A 26,392-nucleotide genomic window follows, 5' to 3' on the forward strand; every position below is an offset into this window, starting at 1 on the left:
GCATCTGGAACACAGGAACACAGCTGGGCACATATCCCTCAGATAACACTACAACTGTCATTTCCAAGGATTGGGTTTCTAGGACTTGGGGAAAGGTTACCAGTCTCCCTGCCCTTTTTTTTTTTTTTTTTAAATCCTGGGGCTATTATATTTGTTCCTCAGCCATCATAGTCATGTGAATTTGTCTCCTCATGTTGAATCAAGTTGATCATTTTGTCCACTCCCTTTTTATACTCATTGGTATGTTATGTTTTCATCTCAAAATTAATTTTTGGGCTATCAGATAAACTAAAAATTTAAAGATAGAATATATATTGATGTGGTTGGTGGCAGTTCGCTGTTAACATCATCTTACTTTTTTTTTACTCATTCTAATAAAGGTTTTCTTCCTGTTTTAGGTTTCTACCATGAGTGAGATGAAGAGTTATTCCCAAGCTGTCACAGGAGTGAGTTTTTCTTTAAATCCTCTTAACCTTCTAGGAAGAGTTGTGTTTTGTTTTGTTTTCTTTTAACTTTTACTTGGGTCATGTGTCATCACTACTTCAAAGCAACCAGGTGATGTCTCCCAGGAGAGTCTCCTAAGTTTATTAATGTTTGTCATAGGTGAGAATAACACAGGGTCCCTGTGTCACAGGAATGGCACTGACAAGCCCACGTGGTTTGGTCTGTTCAGCTTTTGTGGGGCATGTGGGCGTTTCTCACCACAGCTGTGCCCCCAAGTCTCAGGCCTGCTTCCCACCGCACCCTGCTGGTCCTGCCCCGAAGAGCTTCACCCTCTTGAGTCATGCGGAGTCTTCCAGTAGTTAACTTCTGAGGCAGCTTCCATCATCTTTGGAAGGACATTCACATTTTCTTACTGTTTCCAGGTTTTGTTTTTTTTTTTCTTTTTTTTAATGCTTTGTTGTATTTAATTGCATTTACTTTTTCTCTTAAATAATGTGGTTCAGTTTACTGGAAAGAAGTCTCAGTCACAACAAGAAAAGCCTTCTGGCCTTTTATTAAATTATTTATTAAATTGCAGCAGTATGTTAGGAGGAGGCATCCAGGTTCAAAAATGTGTAATTTCATTTTTCTTGGGTTGCTGAGAAAGCAAAGCCAGTGTTGGAGTATTGACCACAATGGCATTAGAACTTTAAGGGAGAAGAAAGAAGAAACTAAAGATGCAGAATGGCCTAATAACTTAGCTGTCTTTTTACCACTTTACAGTTTTTTGCCAGTATGTTGACCTATCCCTTTGTGCTTGTCTCTAATCTTATGGCTGTCAACAACTGTGGGTAAGTGCCTTGTATTTCCTATGCTGGTAGTTGGCTGCCTGTGTATGTCTGACAGGTAGAGCAGTCCAGGAAAGAGTTTTGGGGAAGAAAAGTACAATTGGTGCCATTACTAGGTTTCCTAAATGTTTTCTCTATGTGCTCCATGCAGCATCAATGGCATCAATTTGTATTATAAGCAGCCACTTCATATCCTCTTAGAGAGGGCCATAAAGGCTATTTCTCAAGTACTTACAGATAGCATACACTTACCTATAGTTTAGGTCCTATTCTGGAAAGGCAGGATTGTGATTAAATTACTCTATTTACACATCTATCCTTTATTTTAAACCTATGTCCTTTTTATGAAAGTTACAAAGGTTATGTCATGGATTGAATGGCAGCCTGTATACAATGTTTTTCCTAGAAGGCCCATAGAAAAAATAAGTCTTAAAGATAGAAAATTTAGGAAATTTAGGTCCATAAAAAGTTTCTCTTTTTCTTTTTTCTCACAGAAAGTTTCTTAACCTTTGACTGTATTGGTTGGGAAGAGTGGGTGGTGATCTGGTGGCGGACGTCACTGACTTCCAGCTTCTAGATGCCAAGTGCCTGCGCCACTTTGGGCAGAAATCTTGTCTTGTGTTTAATTCCAGACTGTTCCTGTACAGTCCCTGACACAGCCATTAGACTTGTTTTCAAACAAAATGCTAATTAGAATTAGCCCCTGTGGAGTTTTGAAGATAGCTATCGTATTTGATGTCATGTCTCATTCTTTTTGTTTTGTGATCAATAGGGCAGCGGCCACATTTTAGCCCAAGACACACTTTAAGGATGAGTTGAATGTCATACTATTCCTTAGAAATTTTTTAGGGAGGAAGTGATTATGGGTTATACCTGTGTAAGGCATGTAGTCACCACAGTTTGTTTTTTAAGGATTTTATTTATTCATGAGAGACAGAGAGAGAGGCAGAGACACAGGCAGAGGGAGAAGCAGGCTCCATGCAGGGAGCCCGATGTGGGACTCAATCCTGGGACTTCAGGATCATGCCCCAAGCCAAAGGCAGACGCTCAACCACTGAGCCACCCAGGCACCCGTCACCATAGTTTAGATGCATTATTGTTCTATTTAGGTTCTTTTGAACACCATCTAATTTTTAAATCCCTTTTCCCTGCATTTTAATTATATAATTGCTAGGTTCTGAATTGTATTCATTCTCAAATTAAAAACCCAGATTTAGAAAATCCATAACTGGTTGGAGTTTCTGTTTACTTGCTGTTTCAAACCTAAACATGAGGGGCACCTGGTTGGCTTAGTTGGGGGAGCATGGAACTCTTGATATCCGGGTTGTGAGTTCAAGCCCCACATAGGGTGTAGAGATTACTTAAAAATTTTTTAAAAAGGGCAGCCCGGTGGCTCAGCGGTTTGGTGCCGCCTTCAGCCCAGGGCGTGACCCTGGAGACCTGGGATCGAGTCTCACGTCGAGCTCCCTGCGTGGGGCCTGCTTCTCCCTCTGCCTGGGCCTCTGCCTCTCTCTCACTCTTTCTCTCTCTGTGTCTCTCATTAATAAATAAATGAAAATACACTTTTAAAAAAAATCATAAAAAAGGCACCTAAATATGAGGAAGGGAAATCCTTTTTGGATGCTTGTTCTTTTCCCTGCTCCAATACAATTGTTCCATTGGAACTAAAATTGACTCTTGGGGAGCTTTCTAGGTAGGAGAATATTTTGACAGAGATTTATGGAACTCTTGAGAGAAAGCTTTGGAAACATTAATTGGAATAGCTAATCTTTTCTTCCCCCCCCCCTGTTTCAGGCTTGCTGGTGGATCCCCTCCTTACTCCCCAATATATACTTCTTGGATAGATTGCTGGTGCATGCTACAAAAAGAGGTACTTCTGTCTCAGTCTCTCTCTCTCTCTCCCTCTCCATTCCTCCCTCCCCCTTCACCCCTCCTCTCTCTCATATTTGATTTTATCTTGTTTGTGTTTTCTTAAACAACATCTCTGGAATCCCGAGTTAATTTTTATAGATTACTCTCTAGCTACCAGTCACTGTACCCTTTACAGTGTTCTGTGTTTCACTCCAGCATAGTTGTAGAATGTGCTGCTTAGAAGTCATCAGGAGTAGTAATGAATTAAGAAGCCCTAGATGTGATCTAGAAGCTTCTTGACCGATCACATTCAAGTTACTAATAGGGTCTGGGTAGACAGTTACCCTGCTTGTTAAAATGATGGCCGCAATGTCAGGTTATTTTTTTTCTAATCTCACCTTTTTGTAACTTCTCAGAATCGCCTTATATATTCATGTGTTTCCCTAAAGTATAGTAGAGAGGAAACTGAGAAACAGGAAATTGATTGTTTATGACATTGTCACAGTGATGATGATGGAGCTGGTCTCTTACTTTTAATTTTTTTAGAGAATGATCTTGTCCAGACTCCAGTTTCTTCTTTATTATTGCTGTGAGGTATGTCATCTGCAACCAGAAATTCTCAGTCTAGATAAAGCTTTATTAGGAACCTAAATAATGGGTGGCTGTGTGCTAAATTCAGCACAGGATCACTTTAAATGGCTAGCAGCTTAAAGCTGCTTTTAAGTGGGAAGCACTTTTTCAAGGATTGTAAAAGTGTATAAGGAATCCCTTTGTCACATTATAGCACTAGTAATGCATGTGAGAAAGGCCTCTGTTCACAGCCCAGGCTTCCTCAGCCTGAACTCCAAATAAAAAAGCCTAAGTGCTGTTTTTGCTCAGCATGCATGCCAGGCCAGCAGGCCCCTATGTGAATCCAGGCTAGAACACTTTAGTGATTTCCATACAGACCCACCATGAACATTCTGCGTTTCGTTCTGAGTCTTACACTCTCTATTGGGGAATCTCCTGTTGTGTTCCCCATTTAAAAGGAAAAGTGGCCCTTCTTTCCCTACTTTCTAACTAACCCTCTACTGTAGAAAGGAAGAAAGAAAATGTATTAGGGTATCAGACACCTTACCTAGGGAGTAATCAGTCCCCTAAATGCTTAGGACAATAGCAAATCTGGATGGGGTATTTACTGTGTATCAGGCATTGTGCTGAGAGCTTCGCATGTATCAGCTCTTATAATCCTCAAAATAACCATATGAGGTTAGGTACCATTCTTTTTGTCCCACTTCATATCTGAAGAAACTAGGACTTTGAACCATTAAATAACATGAATTATATAACCCAGTGTTACACAGCCTGTATTTGTGAGAGCAGGATCTAGGTGCAGTCTCACTTCAGAATCTGTTCAATTAAGCTTAACAACATTATGACCTAATTGTGAGATTCTATTATCCTTTCTAGAGATCTGACCATTCTGGGTGAAAGCTAGCCCTTAGCGAGCAATGGGACTGTCTCAGCACTTTATATGATTGACTCATTTGATAACCCAGCCAGAGTCCAAACTGGGAGTTCTCTCTAAGCAAGTGAGATGCTTGCCTCATCCCCATGGCACACCTGTAGTTAGTTTCACGAAGCTTTGTCGCAGTTGGAGTGCATAGTGCTTCTCCCTAGTGAGAGCCCTGGGCGAGTCCTGGCCCTTTCAGTGGGTCTCCAGAAATATGTCTGGTTGCATCTCTCTGCTGATTTGGACTGGCTGACCTTGTGTTCACACTAGACTTTTATTTGTTTCTATTTTATTTTTTTTCCAGGGAAATATGAGCCGAGGAAATAGCTTGTTTTTCCGGAAGGTCCCCTTTGGGAAGACTTATTGTTGTGACCTGAGAATGTTAATTTGAAGATGTGGGGCAGGGACAGTGACATTTCTATAGTCCCAGATGCACAGAATTATGGGAGAGAATGTTGATTTCTATACAGTGTGGCGCGCTTTTTTTAATAATCATTTAATCTTGGGAAAATGGAGGTGTTCAGTGTCTGCCTTTTTTGTTCTTTTTCCCAGCACTACATAATTTACCACTGATGGTCCCCTTCTGTTATTCTGAAACGGGACGTTTTTGCTCCAGAGTCCTTATTTAAATAGGGAAGAAAAAAAAGTTTAATTTTACAAGAGGTATAGGCAGGTTTTCATGTGATTTGAATCTTAATTTTAAAGCTTTGTAAAATTGTAAGCTTTCTCAAGAAAGAAAGAATTCCATAAAACTTAAGAAATATAATAAGGTAAATTACTTGGGAGATTATTAATTACCTTTCTTTAGTAGACCCTAAAGCCTCAGCATCCATCAGAATCTGCCTCCCATTAAATGCTTCTAAGCACGTTTGATTAACTCTGCCTCTCATCCTTCAAAAAAAAAAAAGGAATCTATTGCTAAATTACCCTGGAAAATCTCTCCACTGGGTATCCTCTCCTTCAGTCTCTTACTGCAAAGTAACAAATTGTTGCCAACAACAAAAACAAAGGGAAAATTACAGAGAACAAGCAAGATTTGGAAAGGAAGCCATAATAGCTTCCTCCCTCCCACCCGGCGACCACGCAAAAGAAACTCTTGTGGTAAAAATATGAGAAGCAAATACTGTAGCAGTAGCCTCTTCTGTAAGAGTGAAGTCTTTGTATATCAGATTTTCTGTACAGATTATCATCTTACAATCTTTTCTTCAGTTTTTAATTTTCATTTTTGTTGTTGCAGAAGGTGAGTAATTTGCTTTTCCTTCCTACCTGGTAATGCACACTTAGATCCACAGGGCACTTAGGATATTGACCACCTCGCATGTCATACTCTCAGTTAGGCATGTTAGCATTCATAGGAGAAAAAAAATACCATTTTAGAGGGAAATAATTTCAACTCAAGCATAAAGCTCCTATTTACTCAGGCCTTTATAAAGCAGGTTCAAATGCTCTAGGATGAGAAAGCATATGGTTTCACTAATTTAATCCACTGGGATGTTGCCAAATGACTAAGCACTTAATTTGCTGCTTCTCAGACTTCTCTATCAAAAGAGCAGCGCCCATAATATTAGAGTGAGCATGCAGGGGTCTCCTCTCTCCCTCAGGGTTTAGGAATACAGCCTGAAGCTCATGAGAAGCCTACCTTGAAATGTCTTTGATGTCTCTTAACTGTCTCAAAAAGTAATGTAAATTTTATATTCTATTCAATATTATCTGCATTTGTTTTAATATAAAAATGTTTTGCATTACCCACTTTTTCCCCCCAAAAAAACCTTCAGTAAAGATGATCTAGGAAAATGTGCCATGTTTATTATCCTGTGGCTTCTGTGCTTTTTCCTAGTTGAGAAGCTTAGTGGACTATAAGCACTATCTGCCACCAGAGGGCACCAGGGCTTTGGTTTTGCCTGTGCAAGTTGGGCCATGAAGGATTTTAGGAAGTAGTGTCCAGTGAGTCTGACTTCCTCCAAGATCCAATAAGGGTACTTATACCAGTGGCCCTCCATAAAATTACATAGGCTGTTAGCGGTCAAACATCTAAAATTTATTCAAGGGTTAAACACATGCAGGGACTTTTAAGGTTCACCTGCAAAAATAATAAACAGATTCCTGTGTAAATAAGAACTGAGATAAGGATCATCTAGTAAGTTGCATCTGTGAAACTGGGTGGGTGGTTTGCCCTGGCAGTGCTGAGGTGAGTTGCCAAGAAATAATCCCCCAGGAAGTGTGATGGTCATTGAAGCCTTGATTGAAGAAAAGAATCTGGGGGTTTCCTACAACTTTTGGAGTGACTATAAAAATAGCAGGGCATAAAAGCAGCCTTAAGGTGAAAGAAACTTTAAACATAGCCCTATATGGGGCACCTGGGTGGCTTAGTCGGTTAAGATCTGACTCTTGATCTCAGCTCAGGTCTTTATTTTTTTTTTAATTAATTAATTAATTTTTTTCAGCTAAGGTCTTGATCTCAGGGTCATGAGTTTGAGGCCCAGGATGGGCTCCACGCTGGGCATAGAGCCTGCTTAAAAAACAAAAAACATAGCCCCACGTTCCAGCTTCTTACTGAACCTAAACACAACCTCGGTTTCTATAGTTTTCTACTCTAAAAATACCCTCCTTTCCCTCTCTGCATTGAGATTGTCCCTGTACGGTGAGATTCCATCCTAGTATAGTCTCTCAGTCCTCCCAGCCAGGTGAGGTCGGCTTCTAAACTCCTCTCCTTCAAGGCTTGTAATTACAGTACAAACTAGTCTGACAAAATGGAAACTGCATCAGTGCTAAGTTCAAGGCTGACACAGCAGTAGCATTACTTCTCTCTGATCTGAAAATCAGGGTGGGGCGAGGTCGGGGTGAAAATCCTATTTAGCCCTTTAAAGCAGGCCCACCAAAACGGCAGCTTTGCTGGACTTAGAAAAAGTAGCCTGTCCTGTCGGAGTCCATGCAGTTGGTCAGGTGAAGGTGCCATGGCCGGTTAAAGGAGCAAGAAGAAAAAAAAACATTGGGAAGGAATGAAAGTAATGACTATTGAGCCTGTTGTGTAAGTTTTAATTCTCGGAATCTTTGGTAGAGTAGGTATCCCCACTTCATTTTTTTTGTTTTTTTTTTTTTTTTTTTTTTTTTTGTTTTTTTTTTTTTTTTTTTTTTTTTGGTATCCCCACTTCAGAAGGAAAGAAAAAATTTAGGAATAAGGAAAATTAGTAACTCATTCAGAATTACATAAATAATTCCAAGTTGGATTCACACCTGAGCCTTTTGAATCCAAGGTATGTTTTCTGCTTTACGGAGGCTGTGAAACGCTGAGAAGAAAGTAGCTACGGGACCAGCTAAGTAATTCAGCCATGTAAGCAAAAAGGCCCTGCATTTTGGTCAAAGCAGTGAAACCAACAAATATGCCGCCCAGAGTAGAGTAGACTGGTCTTAAATCAGGAAAGACCACACCTCTGCCTCTGCAGAACCAGAGAGGTAAAGCAGTCGAGACTTGATCGCCATTGCTTTTCTTGACCATTTTGATAGTTTATGCAGATGGAAGGCTGAGTTATTATATCCTGCAGATCCCTAGGAACACCATCAGTCCATGTGTGTGGACTTTCCACTACATTTGGGGGATTACAGTTCTTGATGTGTCAATTCCTCTGGTGGATTCTTCTAGAACATTCTTGTATATTGACCGGGTTCATTCAGACTGCCTCCTTTTTTTTCTTTTTTTTTTTTTCTTTTTTTTTTTTCAGACTGCCTCCTTAACTGTGCCATAGTGATTTATATCTTTGGAAGTTTTTATCTTTTAGATATAAACAAAGACGTGTGTTTTATCTCTTTGCAAAGATTTTTAGGCTTACCTAAGGATGTCACATGTAACCTCTCATTTTTTTCTCCCTCTACCAATCCCTCATCTTACTGTCTTCAGATGAGTCTTGCATTCTGGTTTTTGTCTTGGAAACTTGTGAATGAAAGATTCTTCTGTCATCAACCAAAAAATACCCCCTTTCAGGAAAATATCTTTGGTAATAGCGATTAATTTTCTAAGGCAACTGCGACTGTTTTCCTTCCAACCACCTCTGTGTGTGACAATCAGCTTCCTTATCTGTTTGCTGGAGAAGGCCCCCTAGCAATGCATGTGTTCAGCCTCCCCAGCAGGCGCTGCTAGTTCCCCACCATTGCATGGCTAGGAGACAGAATCTGAAAAGCCCATTTGTCCTTCGTCTTGTAAGTGGATTCGATTCCTCTGTAGTCCAGACCCCAAATGTCCTGGGGACCAGTTAGACAGATTTTGCATTAAAACCACAACTGGGGCAGCCCGGGTGACTCAGTGTTTTAGTGCCACCTTCAGCCCAGTGCCTGATCCTGGGGACCTGGGATCGAGTCCCATGTCAGGCTCCCTGCATGGAGCCTGCTTCTCCCTCTGCCTGTGTCTCTGCCTCTCTCTCTCTCTCTCTCATCTCTCATGAATAAATAAAATCTTAAAAAAAAAAAAAACAAAAAAACACAACTGTTCTGGAACCGACATACTGCAACCCTGAAAAAGAATGTTCTCAGATAGATGCAGATCAGTAGCAAACACCAAAATGTGGGAGAACAAACAGTTTTTCAGAGGGTGGCAAGGGAAAGAGGGAGAGAAACAGAAATAGGACCCAGAGGTGCTCTTCAAGATTCGCCACCTTCCTGAGAGGGAGAGCAAGTAACGAAACCAACCTTGCCCTTCCCAAAGTCTGCAATATGACAATGGATAAGAGAGTTTTCTAGCAGCACCAGCTCCTTCCTTGCTCAGGCAGCCGGAAGAATGGATTCTTCTCTGGTAATGCCACATTTTCATGGAAAAGTTATTAGGTTTTGCAGTTTATTTCCAGAGTAGCGTAAGGAGCCAGAGGTTAGGTAAGGACAGGAGAGAAAGTACCTACTTGCTTCCTAGCCAGTCTGGGGCCCTGCCCTCATGGCGTCAAAAGACTGGAGAGAATGTGCTTTGGCTGAAAGGAGGGTGAAAACTGAAAGAACAGAGCCGCACCTAACTTCAGGCGGCTCACCTCCCCCTGGAACACAGTTCCAGTGCCGGTCCCCCACCCCCACCCCCCCACCCCAGGGACCCACATTTAGAGTTTGGGAAGGCAGTGCCCTGATTATCAAGGGCTCAGCCTGTGCACGGACCTATGCTGGAGGCAGCGGGGGTCCAGAGGCGTGTGATAAATCCGTCCCAGGCGCTGGCTGGGCAGCGAGGGAGGGGTGCCGCATGGCAAGGACGGAAAGGCCAGGAATGTTGGGAGGATTAAGTGGAACCATGTGTGGAACAGCAAAGCCTGGTCGGTTGGAAGGGCCCTCCCGAATCTCCGCGCTCACTGGTGGTGTGCACAGAGCAGCGGGCACCAGCAGAAGCTGAAGCCACGCTCACATCTTCGGGGGAGCTCAGGCAAGACTTTATGAAAGAGTAGCATTTGAGTTGGTTGTTTTTTTTTGTTTTTAAGGAGAGTGAGGCTCCTGAGAGCAATTTCCCATGCTGTCAATTAGCAGCCCCACCAACTTGGGCAGTTGCTTGAACTGAAGCCCCGAGCTCCTCATCCCTAAAATGAGAATACTAGCTCTCTTGTGGTGAGTGTTAAGGTTAGAGCAGTGCCTGAGGGAGTACCTTTGGAATCGGGAATTGCTATTTAATTTGAAGAGGGGAGGGGTACTTTAGGAAAATAGACCGTACAGATGAGGTCACAGGCCCCAGTGTCCTGACCTGTCCCCAGCGCTGCGCTTCTGGCTCAGAAGGAGCACCCAGAACGGGACCTAACACGTGGCACTCTCTAAGCCTTTGTGGACTGACTGGACCTGAGGACCTGGAGGATTCTCGGACAGGTAGATCTCAGACCCCCGTCCCCAGGCCTGCCGTGGTGGTACATGTATATGCAAAGGTGACCAAACCCCTCATGGTGGCCCTGTTTCCCCTGACTACATACCCTGGAGATGACCTGGCGTCCTCTCCACCCCTCCCCCTAACTCTGAGGAGTCACAGCTGGATTCTCAGAAATACCTCTTGACTTTGTCATCCCCAACCACCAGGGCCTGGGAGCCTGTCTCTGCTCTGCAGCAGCCTCCTATCTCATCTTCCTACCGCCACTGTGGCCCGGTAGGCCCTAGATAAAGCTGCAGCGCCACGGCACCCCGGCTCCCCACCCCACCCCGCCCTGGGGCAGGGCGGACACCACAGCACAGCCTTCCAGCAAGGGATCAGATGCTCTCTGGGACCCAGTTCAGATTCCGTGCCATTTCATCCTTAAATCCTTACACGCTGAGCCCAAGCCAGTCCCAGTTCTCCTCCTACGGCCTCCTCTGCGCTGCACATTTGTACCCACTAGCAGCTGCTCTGTGTTATCTTCCACTGAAGCTTCATGCGGGTGGAGCTAGGCTGAGAGACAGGGATATTTATAAGTAGAAAGTGGGTGTAGACTTCTGCAGTGGCAAACGTTTTAAAGCAGCCGAATTCCACCTCCCCTCCATGCAAACTTTGAAATGCCTGTCCACCTCCTCATCTTCTATCTCTTTCTCGAGCCTGTGAGTTCCTGTCCTCTCGATAAACCTGGAAACCTTGGTGGCTAAGAGATGTGACCTGGGAAGAAGTGTGGGGAAGATAAATGAATTCAGCATCTATTGACCACTGCACAGAGTAAAAGGTATTGAGCTGACATGAATGTACCTGCCACCTAATAATAGATGGCCCATCTCATGTCCTGCCCTTCTATCCATTAGCTCACAAAACACCCACATAAACAAAAATATATATATATATATATATATATATATTTTTTTTTTTTTTTTTAAGATTCTATTCATGAGAGACACACAGAGGCAGAGACACAGGCAGAGGGAGAAGCTGGCTTCTGGCGGGAGGACTGATGCGGGACTCAATCCCGGGACCCCAGGATCATGACCTGAGCCCAAGGCTCAACCACTGAGCCACCCAGGTGTCCCCACGTAAGCAAAATATCACCCCCATTTTACTGAGGAAAGTGAAGCTCAGAAGGGTTATGTCACTTGCCCAAAACTAGTAAGTGGCAAGGCCAGGATTCAGACTTGGCTCTGCAAGTCTGAGGAATTTCTAATAGAATGCTGTGCACACCAATTGAGTCCTGCTATTTTTTTCTGCATAAAAATAGGGGAACAGACTAAAGTTAAACATGAAACCTGATTGGGTTGGGGGGGTTTCTCGTGACTTTCTAATAGTGAAAGGGTCAATGTCACATAGGCTTGCATACTGAGAAACCCAACAAACCAGCTTAAGAAAAGGAATTTATTGGCCCAAGTAACAGAAATGGCCAGTAGTTAATCCAGAGATTGGAGCAAAGGCATCAGGACTCCCGTTGTCCTCGCCCCTTCTGTCTATGGGCCTCTGCCTGGTTTCCCTCTCAGACGGACTCAGTGTAGTACCAAGAGGCCAAATGGCAGCTATGTTCACATGACTTCTTAGAGCTTGTAATTCTAGAGAACAAATATCTCTTGGGGAAGCTCCAGTAAAAATCCCCTGGAGGACTCTGGCGCAAAACACGTGTCATTCTGTAAACCATTCAGAGTCTGGCGCACTCTCCTACTCTACTGGCCAGACAGGAGTCATAGGCCCAGCCTGAAGGGGTCAGGATCCAACGTCTACCCCACTGGAGCCATATACTCTGAGCTGGAGGGGCATGGCTCGTCAAAGGAAGGTTCTCCAGGCAAAGACACTGTAGCCTGACCAAGAGAAAGAGTTTGAATAGAAAGGGGAAGAAAACACAGTCCACGAAGAACATATAACCTTTGAAAGTCCATGAACCTGAGATGAGCACAGGGGTTGGTGTGAAACCTATGTGCTGGTATGTCCACAGATTCTGTCAATCACCCCATCAAGCCAGAAAATATCCCCATTTTTTTCAAGCATGAAAAACTGAAGCTCACATTGAAACAACTTGCTAGTAAGGGGCAGAGCTAGAATTCAGACCCCGGTATGTTTGACTCCAAACCCTGCGTGCTTTACACTGCAGCCCACTGCCAACCTGGGAGAAACCGGTCACAAGGAGCCTTTGGGTAGGATCGATAAACACTTGGGAGCCATGTGCCTCTGGAGTTCATTTCTGAGTGCCCAGCTGTGCTCTGAGGGCAGGGGACACCAAGCTGGGAGGGCTCCTGACCTGGCAGCCACAGCCCTGCATAGCTACCAGCCGAGCAACTGAGAAATCCTTCACGTGCATTAGTACAATTTCCTCTCAGTGGGAAGAGAACATTCCCCAGGGAGCTGCTCTCCATCCTTACTTCTGACCAAGGAAATGAATTACCTGGTGCTGTTGGTGTGGCAGGAACCACAGGAGAAAGTCGGATGGAGAAGGAAGGGCAATGTGGGGGTGGGGGGCAGGCATAGAATGAATGGGTGAGTAAATAGTCGTAGAAAATAAGTGGAAAAAAATTAGGGAAAAGTTATGATCCCATGTTTAGAGACCTAAATGGGAATGTGGCAGGAGAGGGATAGAAAACTCTAAAAATGGAATATTAGGACAGCCCATTTGCAGAAATCCTTGCCCTGTGCAAGGCAGTAAGCGAAGAAACCAACATGGCTCAATAGAAAGCGCTCTGACACTTGAACACTAAAAGGGAGGGGATAAGAGGTGGCAGGAAGGGAAGTCCTTGATAAATTGAGGCTTGGAAAAGGTGCAGACAGTAAAAGACACCTTTGGGTATGTGCAGATCGAGAGGAATAAAGAGAGGATTTATTATATAGGGTCCCCCTTGGGAGTTAAGGTGTCAGGTTAACAGTCCTCAGCAAAATCCTCGCCCCTGACTTGCTTCATTCTTCCCCAAGGAAGAGCATTTCTGAAGTGGGTCGAGTAAAGCAAAACGATTTAGAGGGTATTGAAACTCCAAATAGAAGAGAAGATAGTAAGCGAAAACCTAAACACCTAGCCATTTATGAACTGCAAATCCCAAAGCGTGGAAAAATATTTGCAGAGAAGATCCTGGAACCCTGGTCAAGGAGGTGAGAGAGCGGGGGAGAAAAAGAAAGGAACCGAAGAACTAGAAGGCTGCAGATGTCCTGATGCTGAGAAAAGAGGAAAAGGTAGATTCTGGAAACTCGACATTGGTGTAATTGAGGTGAATCCTCCCTAAATTGAGAACCCCTAGAAAATTGATACCTTCACTACGAGCAAGATATGGTAGATAATAATACCAACAATAATTTATTATTTATTTGGATGGTCACTAGGAAATTCCCTGGACGTGGTGTGCCTCATTTCCAGTTAGACATTGAACGTTTCCTGATTGAGGAGACAACTGAGAGCACCCAGCCAGGTGGATGTATTGCCCAAGTGCCACGGTGCGTGGAGTTGGTTGCTCACTGGATGTGCACCTGGGCGGAAGGGTTAAAGTTTCATGCTCCTGACCCTGCATTTGGTCAGCTCAGTAGTTTCCCTCCTGTGCCTGCCACACTCCCCACATTGGCAGATGGCACTACTATTGGGAGGGAAAGTTAACATTTGGATGTCAGCAACAAGATTCTAAAATATCTTGAAACAGGGCTGAAAGCAACCATGAACCCACAGTGCAAAGACTTGCATGTATTCAATCTATTTACTTTAGCTTAAAACAGTGCACATTCATCGTCTTACGTTTCTGTAGGCCAGAAGCCTGAGGATACGTCTTACAGGGTTAAAATCCAGGTGTTGGCAAGGCTGCATTTCTTCTGGAGGCCCCAGGGGAACATATGCCAGGCCGGTTTCAAGCTTCTCCAGGCTACTGTGTTCCTTGGCCTCTGGCTTCATCCATCCTCAAAGCCAGCAGCACAGCATTTTCCAGTCTCGGAAAGACCTGCATTTCGATTTTCTTTTATTTTTTTAATCGGCTGCACAAGCACAGGATGAAGGAAGTGTGGCTTGAGAGCGGTGCCTATGGAAAAGGCTGGAGGCTTTCAGTCATCGTCAGTTGGAATTGAACCAGTAGGAATGGAGTAGCTACCAGAAAAGACAGTGGTTCTCCCCCGCCCCTTCTTATTTTAGGTGCGAAAGGGTGAAACTGGAAAGCATGTTTCTCTCCCTGTAGCCATCTCTCTCCCCAGGAGGAATCAGCCTCCCGTTAACAGCTTACAGTAGAGCCTCTGAGAGGTGTTCTATGCACATAAAAGCAAATACATACTTTAAACTTAAAATCCCTCTTTTGTAGTATTCGAATTGCAGTATCTATTTCGATCTAATACTGGATTTTACATTCCATTCCACTGATCTCCTTCTTTTAATATATTTGAAAGAGATTGTAGTTTATTGATCTTTTAAATTACATTTCAAGTGAAAGCAATAAATATCTGTTGGGAAAAGTCTGGGAAATAGAAAAAATTATACAGAGAAAATAAATATTATCCCTGAACCTACCATAAATAACTAAATATTTTGGTGTTTATTCATCCAGTCTTTTCCTATGTAATTGTATTTTTTTACCCAACTGAGATGATACTATGTAAGTCTTTTTTTTTTTTTTTTTTTTTTGCTACTATGTAAGTCTTAATTTTCCAACTGCCAAATCTAGTGTGACCTCAGTGCTTTAAGTGGTGGAACCAGTGATCATCTTACCAAACCAAATCCACTCCTCTTTTGCCGTCTTCCCAGATACCTGTGCAAGACATGGACTCTTGAGGCTCCTTCCCAACCTCCTCATCCTAGTCCCTAAGCCCTATTTCCCCTTCATAGACTCACAGGCCCCCAACTGTGAAATCCTGTCAATATACACTTGTAGAAGACCCAGAGAGGGGAAAAGAATTTGTAAAGGTTAGAATTTTTTAACTGCAAGAAACAGGATTCAACTCAAAATGGTTCAACCAAGTAGTAAATTTATCACCTCCCTTAATGAGAGGTCCATAGATAGATAGGGTAAATCCAGAATGTGTTAATTCAGTGGCTCACTGATAACATCAAGGACCGTGATCCTTGCCATCTGTCCGTTCTGTCATCCCCAGTGTATCAGCTTTTGTCCTTACACTTTTCCCCACATGGTTGCAAGATGGTGGCAATAGTTCCAAGTACCATCTTCTCACACAAATTACATAAAGCTCAGAAGAGAGCATGCCCCTTCCCGATCCCACATTGCCCAAAGCAGAAGCTGAGAATAGTTGGGAAAGGGAGGAGAGCATTTTTGGTTGTCACAATGATCAAAGGACACTTTTGGCATCTAGTGGGCAGTGGCCAAAGATGGTAGATGTCCTATGATGTTTAGGACAATTGATTAAGTGAAACATTAGCTCTCATTCCATACAACATTAATGTAGGTAAAAACAAAACAAAACAAACCTGTTTTTACATCCAAAACAAGCTTCTTTGCATGGCTATAACGTACACTGAATTTTCCAAGAATATAACTTCCCTGTAAATGGGGGAAGGATTGTAATTTGTTTTGTTTGCAATTTCACCAAGACTCCTTCAGCGTTAGACGTCATAATGGTATTGGGGCTCTGGACGGCACACCCTTGTATCAGTGTGTTTGTAGTTGTTGCACTTGTGATTCTATAGAAGATTCTACACTTCTAGAAGTATAAACATCCATCTCTATTTGGTGTTTATTCTAGTGTGACAATGTGCAAGTATTTACATATTGAAAGATTATTATATTAAAAGTACCACAGTTGGAGCGTTATATTGATTTTTTTGAAATTATGTGTCAGTAGATTTCATTCTCTGTGAATTTCATTTCAGTGTAGGAAAGGAGGCATTCCAAAATACTTGTAAAAAAAGAAATTAGGTCAGACAGGATTGAGATCCATCGGCTAGTGGAATAAAGTCTAGACAGCTTAGCCTGGCACTTAAAATCCTTCATGATCAAATTCAAAACTCATTTTTCTGGACCTGCCTCCTGGAAACATCCCTGGATTTCGTAGTTCAGCCACACCAAGATTATTCATTTTTCAAACACACCAAGCAGTAGTAATGGCACATATTGAATGCTTACAATAGGCCAGGCTCTGTGCTGAATACTTTACACCGAGTATAGTCTTTCAGTGCTGATGACAAGCCCATGAGGCATAGATACTTTTCATGTCCCCACTTCACAGGTGGGGAAACTGAGGTCACAGTGACAGAGATGGGATTCAAACCCAAGCAGTCTGATGCCATGACTGTATTGCCGCCCAGGGGGCTACTCCTGCTCACTGTCCTTTCTCTCAGGATGCCTTTCCCATCTCTTGCTACCTGTCAAGGTCTAGTGCAGCCTTCACAACTTCTTTACCTGTCACTTTGTTCATTACTTCTTGCTGGATCCCTCCACTTGGAATTATTATTTTCCCAGTGCTCTTGCTGTACTTTATCTCTGGTTTTCCTCTGGCTACTCTAAAAAAAACTGAGTTGGCAGTGATTAATTGCTATCTGCCACTCATGTTTTCCTGTCCCCTCCCTCCTACTCTGTTACTCAGCTGCGTTGTGGATTATGTTTGCTGTTCCCCTGCATAATCACTCAGGACTGTCCTGATCTGCCCACTGGCTGGCACTGCACTGAGTAAACACAAGCAAAGTGCTTCAACCCCCACCCCACCGCTGCCACTGCCCCCTCCACACACATGTGTTTAGCATCAGAATGCAATGCCAGTCATGGAAGGATATTCTTTAACTGTCAGGGATCAAGATGCCAGGGATTCTCTCCCTTACCCACCTTGGCAGGACATACCTTTCCTCCCTTCCCCTTCCCATTTTCCAGCAACTGTCACTTGCTGAGGTTCCTGCAGGCCATGAAGACCTAACCATCGTCTCCTGCCAGGGCCACTGCCACCACTGTGTTAGCTCGAGGAAGAGTGGGTCTCTCCTTCACTTGAAAAGCTGACATTTGCCCCCAAGGGTGTATCGATCATGGTGTCAGCATACATTCGGTGGCCAAACAGTTAGGATTGGGTCTCTGACAGCCTGCAGTTATTTGTCCCTCCAGTGTCCTCTCTCAATGTAGGTCAAAGAGAACTTGCAACAAGAGTTAAGAGAATAACCCTGGGTTTGGGGAGAAACTTAAGTGACTGTCCTATATCTTCACCCCAGGGTTGCAACCATCTGCTGCTTCACTAACCCAAAAGTTATGGCTTAAAATAATCCTCTCTGGGCCACCTGGGTGGTTCAATTGGTTGTCTGCCTTCAGCTCAGGTCATGATCCCGGGGTCCTGGGATCAAGCCCCACGTTGGGCTCCCTGCTCAGCAGGGAGCCTGCTTCTCCCTCTCCCTCTGTTTGCCGCTCCCCCTGCTAGTGCTCTCTGTCAAATACATAAAATCTTTAAAAATAATAATAATAAATAAAGTAATCCTATCTATCCCTTGCCAACCTGCCACACAGTTGCAGTCAGGGTTGCTGGGTGTGGAGTTTTCTTGAAGGCTTCCTCCCTCTGTGAGAGGTTGATGGTGGAACCTTCCCTGGGGTCACGGCCAGCATCATGGGATGCAACTTTTGCAACTAGATGAGCCCCACCCTCCAAAGGGCTCAGTGCCTGGTTGAATGCTCTGTTGGCACCATTTAAATTCTTACTTTTTGGAAAAAAAGGCCCAGCATTTGCATTTTGCACCAAACCTTGCCAATCTGGTAGCTGGTCCTGACTGGAGCTCTTGGCCCCACATCTACACGTGGGCTTTCCGTGTGGCCTGGGCTTTCTCACATCAAGAGAGTTTTGAGAGAGAGTGAGGGCAGGCAGAAGCAGTATCTCTCTTTATGACTCAACCCAAGGGCTCCTCTCAGAGGGGCGTGGCAAGGTCACGGTCTAAAGAGTGGGGAGTGGGGGGAGAGGAGACACTGTTGCAGCTCCCTTTGGAAAATGCCATTTGCCACATCTGATAAGAGCTGGTCACCTCTCCAGCCTGGCCTCAACCTCCCCATGTGCAGGAGGGGGCTGGGGGCTCAATTCCCCTCTGGGAAAAGGCCAAGGCAGAGTTGGGAAGCTGATCCTCACAGGCACCCCCAGGTATCTGGGTCTGGGGTCAGGGTCACTTACCAGGCCTCAGAGGACCTTCTAGCCCCCCACCACCCCCAGAGCTCTAGGTGCCTGTCCCCCTAGAGGCCTGAAATCCCTGAGGAAGGCGGAGCAGTTCCTCACCCCGACATCTGTTTCTCCTGCCAGCATCTCTGCTAGGCTAACAAATCCTCCTCATTCCCTTCTCCCTGGGGCATGTTGTTGTCTTTCTCATTAACTTCCCCTCAACTCCCAGCAAGCTCCCCAGACTCTGAGCTCTGCTAATTCCCCTGGAACCCACAGGGCAAGCCAGGAAGCTAATTAAATTGTGAGCTTGTGCGGGTGCTCTCTCTGTCAATCTCTGAATCTCTGTCTCTCTCTCCTTGATCTTCTCCCTTTTCCTTTCTGAGCAGGCCTGCGGAGTTCAGTTTCATCTGCACACTTGGAGTGTTTTCTTGCAGGTCAGCTCTTCTTCTGTCTCCTGTCTCTCAGCCAGAGGAATCTTAAAATACAGCCCTGAGTACCGTCCCCTCTGCTGCAGGATATCCGAGCTCCTTAGCTGCCTCACCTGCCCTAACTCCCATTCACAAACCCTTCCCACCAGAGCTGAGCCATGGGAGGTCTCCTCCCCAAGCCCTGTCCATGCCGCCTCCACACCTTTGTTCATATTCTTACCTTTGATGGGTTCCCACCCCCTAGTCTTCCATCTCAATCACAAATCCTTGCCATTATTTAAAATTGCCTTCTCTATGCGGCACCTGCCTGACTCAGTAGACCATGCAACTCTTGATCTCAGGATTGAGTTTGAGTCCCATGTTGGGTGTAGAAATTACTTTCAAAAAGTTTATTAAAAAGAGAGAAAAAGAAATAGGCTCCTCTGTAACATCTTCCCTAAGCAACCCTCCAGTCCCCACCACTGGTGGTTTCTCCCTCCCTGAGCGCTCATAGCACTTACCAGCTCAGCTCCTGATGCTGAACCACCTATTATGGTTCTTTCTATCCATATCCAGCCACTCCCAGTAAATGATTAGCAGCTTGAGGGCACGATCTCCAGGTCTTTTTCATCTCACCTTCTTCCTGAGCACCTACTGAAGACTGTGCCTTCAAACACTTCATTGGTGTCTCCTGGCCCCAGATGGCCACTGAGGCTCCAGCCTTCATGTATGTATATTCTGGGAAGAGGGAAGAGAAAAGGGAGAGCAAAAGAGAGGGTCTCCTAGCTGAGTTGGTCCCTTGCAAGCACTTTGTCTCTTGATAGCTTCTGTTTACATCTCATTGACCATGTCTAGCTGCTGAGTTCTTCAAACTCAAGAACCCATCCCTTGTTTTACAGATGAAAATTTAAGACGCAGAGAGGATGAGAGAATTAGGCTGCTGAACATAATGCTTAAGGACCAGGTTTTAGAGCTAAACACACGTGGGTTTGAATCCTGCCTCTCCCTGCATATAACCTCTTCATTCCTCATTTTATTTATTTATTTTTCCTCATTTTATTTTTTAAGATTTTATTTATTCATGAGAGACACAGAGAGAGGCAGAGACACAGGCAGAGGGAGAAACAGGCTCCATGCAGGGAGCCTGATGTGGGACTTGATCCGGGGTCTCCAGGATCACGCCCTGGGTTGAAGGTGGCATTAAACTGCGGAGCCACCCAGGCTGCCCTCATTCCTCATTTTAAAACTGGGTTAGTGTTATCTACTTCAGGGGTTAAGAAAAGTAAATAAGGTAATAGATGTGAAAAAGCACTTACCACAGTTTAAGACACAGCTATTGTCTGTTGTCTTAGTTTGGGTTCCCCCCAAAAGCACACCTTGAGACAAAGATTTGGGCTTGAATAGTTTGTTGAAGAGGCGATCCCAAGAAGCAGGGTGAAGGAGTAGGGAAGTGAGAGGAAAGGGAGAGGGAAGGGAGAAAACTAAATAAAGCATACAGAGAAGAGGGGGTTTTTCCCATGGATGACTGAAACTTCATGCTGGAGTCTCTCTGAGACGGCAACATGGTTGGCAATTGGGAGTTGTCCCCCTGAGGGCCTGGAACCGGGTGTTTACCCACTAACTCGGCCCTGCTTGGTTGAGGGTTACCCGGGGGATGTTAACTCTCCTCTTGTAGCCTGCCCCACAGTCACTTCCCCAGCCAAGATTGTCCCCAGAGAGACAGGGGAAGCAAGTTCAGGAACAGTGTGCAGGTGACCTCTAGTTAGGCCTGGGGTGGGCACAGTTAGCATTGGCTACACTCAATAAAAAGAGTGTATTAAAATTATTATTGTGTTATCATCGCTGCATAACAAAGTAGGAGCAGAATGCCTCCATTCATTTCTTTCCATTGAGACTCATAATCATTCATCCTTCACCTACTACCCTGAAGAAAACTTAATGGGCCCATCATCATTGTCAAGGCCTTCATGAGGACTAACCTGCATCAGACTAACTGGGGTCACATAAGTTTTGAGAGTTCCAGAAGGAAAGCTCCAGAGGGCAGAGGGCATCCTGGGGCACCAGGCTTCTCTGGGTCCATGCACAGGGTCTGTGGCAGAGCTGGGACCAACCAAGATGCAGGCCTTCCACATCAACCAGGGGCAGACAAAGGGCACCGGCTCCTGGCAGCTGAGAGTGGGGCCCTTCTAGAGCCATTGATGCACTTAGTCAACACTTACCCAGTGCCAGGCAGGTGGACACTCCCACAGCTGTTGGGAGAGAAGAGCAGCCCCAATGAAGGGAGTCCAAGATGGCAGGAGGGCTCAAAACCCAGAGTGGAGGCCTTGCGGGGCCTCTGATGAGTGCTGAGGGGGGAAGACAGCTGTTCCCAGGGCTGATGTCCAGCTGGATCCTACTACCCTAGCCCTAGCTAGACAGGGTGTCGGTGTCCCTCTGCAAACAGGCCCTTGGAGCCCTCCCAGGGCCTTCCTCAACCTTCTCCCTTGCAGGCACCAAGAAAGCAGCCTCACTGGTTCTGTCCCTAAGAGGCCCTTGCTTGGCATCCCCTCCCCAGGGGGCCCAGGCTGACCCTCTGATGTCTGGGGGCTCAGTCTTTCTCCTTCCTTCCTAACCAGCTAGGGGCATTTTCAGATTCAGAGGCAAGGAAGAAAAACTGGGTCACTTCAAGCTTTTTCTTTACTGGTGACATTGACCCATTTATACTAACCTCCCTCAGACCCCCTCCCCCAGGGCCTCTCAGCCTGGACATCTGTCCCAGCCCAAATCTCACCTTCCACTGTCCTTGCCGCCCCGGGGCTCGTCCAGTCTGTTCTGCTGCAGTCCCCTCTCCTCAAACCAGGGAAGGGGGCCCCGGGCCACCCCCAGTGTGGCCTCTGCCTCAGTTTCCCCGTCTGCTAACGGGTTGACGATGCGTCTTCTGTCGAGCCCGAGGATGGAGCTCCAGGAGGGTCACGGATGAGGAAGAGCCCAGGGCTGGGCGCAGCGTGCGCGGGGGCCTCCTGGGTGCGGTGCCCCAGGCCCCGTGCGGCTCCCCGTCCTCGCCGCGCCCCTCCCTCTCCTTCTCCTCCCCGCTCCCCTTCCCGCCGCTCCCCTGCCGCTCCTCGAGCTGCTCGGCTCGCCTCGCTCTTCAGCCGTCCTGTTCCCCGGCACCTCGCCGCCCCGCGCCCGCCCCGGGGTCCCGGGGTCCCAGCGCCCCCCGCCGCAGCCGCCCCCGCCGCCAGGCCCGGCCCGCCGCAGCGCGAGCGGTCAGTGCGCAGCCCCGGCGCCCGCCCGGAGCCCGGAGCCCGGAGCCCGGAGCCCGGAGCCGGATCGCGGGCTCGGAGCCGACCCGACCGCCCGCCGCCCCCAGCCAGGTGAGGGCAGCTCTGGGCCCGGGAGCCAGGCTTTCTCCCGTGCGGCAGCGGGGGCGGCCGAAGGCGCGGGGAGGGGCGAGGGGTCGGCCCTGGTGCGCGGAGGAGGACCCGGGAGCTTTTTCATAAACGAGGCTCGGGCTCTCCCTCGGAGGGGATGGATGAAGGAGGGCTGGCGGGGGAGGTCTGCGGGGTCCCTTCCGGACGGGTTTCCTTTTTCAGGAGAAAGGGTTAATTGGCTTCTGTAAAACGGGGACTTATCTTCTTGGAACGTGAGGGGCTTTCAAGGTGGGAGGCGGCTCTGGCGGGGCTCGAAGGAGGGGGTCATCGGAGAGCGGGGCTCTGAGGTCCCCTTAGCCTGACATCGCGGCACCTCCCCCATCGGTTTCGGGGCTCTGGGTCTGCCCGGCTCTGTGTCCCAGTTTTGTCTCTTTGTAGATGACTATTTCGAGCCTCACCTGGACAGAGCTAGGAACAGCCATTTCCTTTCCTGGAGCTTTGAGGCCCACCTGACACCCTCCCACGTCTGACCTGCCAGGGAAAGGGGTTGAAGGAAGAAGGATGGGGACCTAGGGATCTGGGAAATGGCAGTGGTGGGTGAGAAACCGGCAGAGTCTGGGGACTGGACACACAGGAGGACCCTCTGGCCCTCGTGGGGTGCGCTGGACTCTGCAGGGAGATAGCCCAGAGGAGGGTGGGCAGGTGCACCTGGGCAGGACCTGCTTAGGGGAGGGGCAGGGTCAGAGAGGGTTGAGACCTTCCCATACTCCCAGAAAGCAAAACGCTAGAGGTTTTGCTTGTTTCGCTGGTTTTATTTGCTTTTTGCTTTCTTTCTCCTTCACCTGGATCCCAAGATTCATTCCACTTTTCTCCCCTCCTATTTTTGCAAAAAAAAAAAGGGAAACTGAGGCTCCGGACAGGTTGGCTGGAAATACCTGTATCTACAAGGGAAAAAATGGTGGAGAGGAAGGCATACTGAATTTGGAGGCAAAAGACCTTGGTTCAAGGTTGCCTCAGCGTGCATGATTACCTTGGGCCAAAATGCTTTCCTTGTTTGGGCCTTGACTTACTCATCTATAAAATGGGAGAGGGTCCACCTGTCTCGCAGGTTTGCTGTGAGACCACATGTGTCCAGAGAGCTTTGTAAAGGGGACTACTCAGGAGATGCAATCTTCATCACTGTAGCTGGGTGCCCTCGCTCCTCCCTGCCCTCATCAAGGGTATTAGCTAGCCTGTGGGATGCCTTTGTAGGAATTACAAAAGATCCATCCTCCAGAGGGAGAGGAGGTTCAGCTGGGTTAGGGACTTGGGGCCTTTATTATGAAAATTAGGAAAAGGCACGCTTTTCCCCAGGTGCAGCAGCTGCACACAGTTGGGCAAGTAGAAGGCGGGCTAGACTCCAGTGTCCACTTACCCTAAGATGAATGTCCTCTGTAAGGTACAACTGCCCCTGGCAACCCTTTGTAGCAAGCCTCCAGTGCCTCTAAGGGACACAAAGCTACACACACTCCCAGGGTACTTCCCATAGAAGCCCACATCATAGGCTGCTGCCAGGTCATTTTCTTTCCTACTTTGTCTCCACTTTAGGGCCTTTGGGTATCAAGCCCCAAAACCTACTAAGAAGCATGATGGAGTTAAGTACTGCCTTCCCAAGTTCCCAGGGGTTGGAGGTGCTGAGTTCCTAAACTTCTTATGTCAAGAACTTGATCAGATCCCTTTTCTCAAGGCCAAGAACAGAAGCATCTGCACACCTGGGCAACACTACCATTCACAAACGGGAGTTCACAACTGCTATCTCAGAGCATCCTCACAGTAAGATTGAGGCAGGTCTTTACATAAGAGAAGCACTGCCCAGAGAAGTTAAGGAACTAGCCTAAGGTTTCACAGCATTTAAGCAGTGGAACCAGGAACTGTGCCCAGGTCTAGCTGTCAGTCTTTCACTCCACTACTAAGGAACAAGGCTGCTGACTTCACAATCTTGCCAAAGCCTTGCTGGAATCGCTGTTCTCCCTCTCTATTCACAGCAGCTCCTGGTTCTCTCCTTCTGCTCAGTGACCAGCCCTCAAGCCCAGAGGAAAGTCACTGTTACTCTGATTTCACTGGGGGGGCGGGGGGGAGTATGTCAGAGCCCAACTGCTCTGGCCTCTACTGCAAGAAAGGCCCCTGGGAGTCCAAGAGGTCCAGAATGGGGGCTGACCCTTGTGTGTCAGAGGCCAGGAAAGAGGTCAGAGTAGCTATTTCCTTTTCTGCCCAGATGGGGGCTGAAACAATGGCCATCATGGAGGACATCAGTACAGAGAACTAGTGCCTGAGTGAGGGGCCGGCCAAGGTCCATAGAATAGTCAAAGGAAAATTCAGCAAACAAGGCTGAAGGAAACTCAGAGACCTCCTGACCACCTTCTGTGGTACCAAGGTGGGGGGAGGTGGTAAGCCCAGCTGACAGGCTATAATAGGCCCTTTCAAACAGAGCATTTCTGCTTGTATCTGTGGTACAACCGTATGGGCTTTCACTTGAGAAAGGGGTTCGTTTCTTACAAAAACAAACTCACTGGCCTAATCTACTGGTCCCTGAAGTGTAGTCCCTGGACCAGCAGCATCTGCATTACCTGGAACTTGTTAGACATGCAAATTCTCAAGCCCCACCCTAAACCTACTGAAGGGAAATTCTGGGGGTGGGGGGCCCAACAATGTCTGTTCTAACAAGCCCCGTACAGGACACTGAGGCGCGCTGAAGCCTGAGAACCGCTGGCCTAGTCCAAGCGTGTGGGAAACGGAGTCCTAGCTGTGAGGCAAGGGCAGGGCTGTGGAGTTCTGGGCACTTGGAGGCCGCCCGGCACAAGCCCGCTCTGCTTCCCCTTCTGCCCCCCCCCCCCCCCCCCAGGCACCATGCTGCTGCTCCTGCTGGGCCTGCTGGGCCCCGCCGCCTGCTGGGCCCTGGGGCCGGCTCCTGGCTCCGCGGAGCTGCGCTCGGCCTTCTCGGCCGCACGCACCACCCCGCTGGAGGGCACCTCGGAGATGGCGGTGACCTTCGACAAGGTGTACGTGAACATCGGCGGCGACTTCGACGCGGCCACAGGCCAGTTCCGCTGCCGCGTGCCGGGCGCCTACTTCTTCTCCTTCACGGCCGGCAAGGCGCCGCACAAGAGCCTGTCGGTGATGCTGGTGCGCAACCGCGACGAGGTGCAGGCGCTGGCCTTCGACGAGCAGCGGCGGCCCGGGGCGCGGCGCGCCGCCAGCCAGAGCGCCATGCTGCAGCTCGACTACGGCGACACGGTGTGGCTGCGGCTGCACGGCGCCCCGCAGTACGCGCTCGGCGCCCCCGGCGCCACCTTCAGCGGCTACCTGGTGTACGCCGACGCCGACGCGCCTGCGCGCGGGCCGCCCGCGCCCCCGGAGCCGCGCTCGGCCTTCTCGGCGGCGCGCACGCGCAGCCTCGTGGGTTCGGACGCGGGCCCGGGGCCGCGGCACCGGCCGCTCGCCTTCGACACGGAGCTCGTCAACATCGGCGGCGACTTCGACGCGGCGGCCGGCGTGTTCCGCTGCCGCCTGCCGGGCGCCTACTTCTTCTCCTTCACGCTGGGCAAGCTGCCGCGCAAGACGCTGTCGGTGAAGCTGATGAAGAACCGCGACGAGGTGCAGGCCATGATTTACGACGACGGCGCGTCGCGGCGCCGCGAGATGCAGAGCCAGAGCGTGATGCTGGCGCTGCGGCGCGGCGACGCCGTCTGGCTGCTCAGCCACGACCACGACGGCTACGGCGCCTACAGCAACCACGGCAAGTACATCACCTTCTCCGGCTTCCTAGTGTACCCCGACCTCGCCGCCACCGGCCCGCCGGGCCTCGGGCCCCCGGAGCTCTGAGCCTCGCCCGGGGAGGAGCCCGGGGCCGGCCCGGGGCGTGCATGCCGAGCCGAGCCGGGCCCCGAGCCGGGCCTCGGCCGAACGTCCCGCCGGCGCGAGCATGAGGCCCGCCCAGGGCGGCTGACTCTGCCAATAAAGTGGGCCTGCGCCGGCGCCTGTCGCCTGGGCTCCTGCGCTCTGTCGTGTCCGCGACGCTGCGGTGTCGGGGCGGGGGTGGGGGTCGCGGGGCCGAGGGCAGGTTCGGTCCGGCC

At 47.9% G+C, this 26,392-nt stretch overlaps 2 protein-coding genes and 1 long non-coding RNA gene across 8 annotated transcripts in view; 2 read left to right on the top strand and 1 right to left on the bottom strand.

Moving 5' to 3' along the window:
- The window catches only part of MTCH2 (mitochondrial carrier 2), a 20,858-nt gene extending 15,729 nt beyond the window's left edge, over window positions 1-5,129 (top strand). For all 3 annotated transcript variants that reach the window (XM_025452164.3, XM_025452165.3, XM_049097063.1), the window contains 4 exons: window positions 399-446; window positions 1,207-1,274; window positions 3,066-3,141; window positions 4,919-5,129. In XM_025452164.3, coding sequence (XP_025307949.3) covers window positions 399-446; window positions 1,207-1,274; window positions 3,066-3,141; window positions 4,919-5,005 — 279 coding nt within the window. In that variant the 3' untranslated portion in view covers window positions 5,006-5,129. The remainder of the gene's footprint in view (window positions 1-398; window positions 447-1,206; window positions 1,275-3,065; window positions 3,142-4,918) is intronic.
- C1QTNF4 (C1q and TNF related 4) lies at window positions 1,214-26,301 on the top strand. Of its 4 annotated transcripts, none has more exons than XM_049097041.1 (3): window positions 1,214-1,274; window positions 3,066-3,141; window positions 25,162-26,301. In XM_049097041.1, exon 3 carries the CDS (start codon window positions 25,167-25,169, stop codon window positions 26,139-26,141), a length of 975 nt encoding a protein of 324 aa, XP_048952998.1. In that variant the 5' UTR covers window positions 1,214-1,274; window positions 3,066-3,141; window positions 25,162-25,166; the 3' UTR covers window positions 26,142-26,301. The 4 variants fall into 4 exon arrangements, with proteins under 4 accessions (XP_048952998.1, XP_048952997.1, XP_025307947.1 ...); XM_049097040.1 differs by lacking the exons at window positions 1,214-1,274; window positions 3,066-3,141 and adding exons at window positions 21,886-22,283; window positions 23,868-24,092; XM_025452162.3 differs by lacking the exons at window positions 1,214-1,274; window positions 3,066-3,141 and adding an exon at window positions 22,157-22,283.
- LOC118351274 (uncharacterized) lies at window positions 14,570-21,835 on the bottom strand. The gene is made up of 4 exons (XR_004806489.2): window positions 21,701-21,835; window positions 20,247-21,179; window positions 19,452-19,668; window positions 14,570-14,704 (listed from the first exon to the last, which is right to left on the bottom strand). It is a non-coding gene; the product is annotated as an uncharacterized LOC118351274 (long non-coding RNA).
- Window positions 26,302-26,392: the final 91 nt, after the last annotated feature.

The sequence above is a fragment of the Canis lupus genome, chromosome 18 (assembly GCF_003254725.2).
Source record: "Canis lupus dingo isolate Sandy chromosome 18, ASM325472v2, whole genome shotgun sequence".
Classification (NCBI taxonomy): Eukaryota; Metazoa; Chordata; class Mammalia; order Carnivora; family Canidae; genus Canis; species Canis lupus.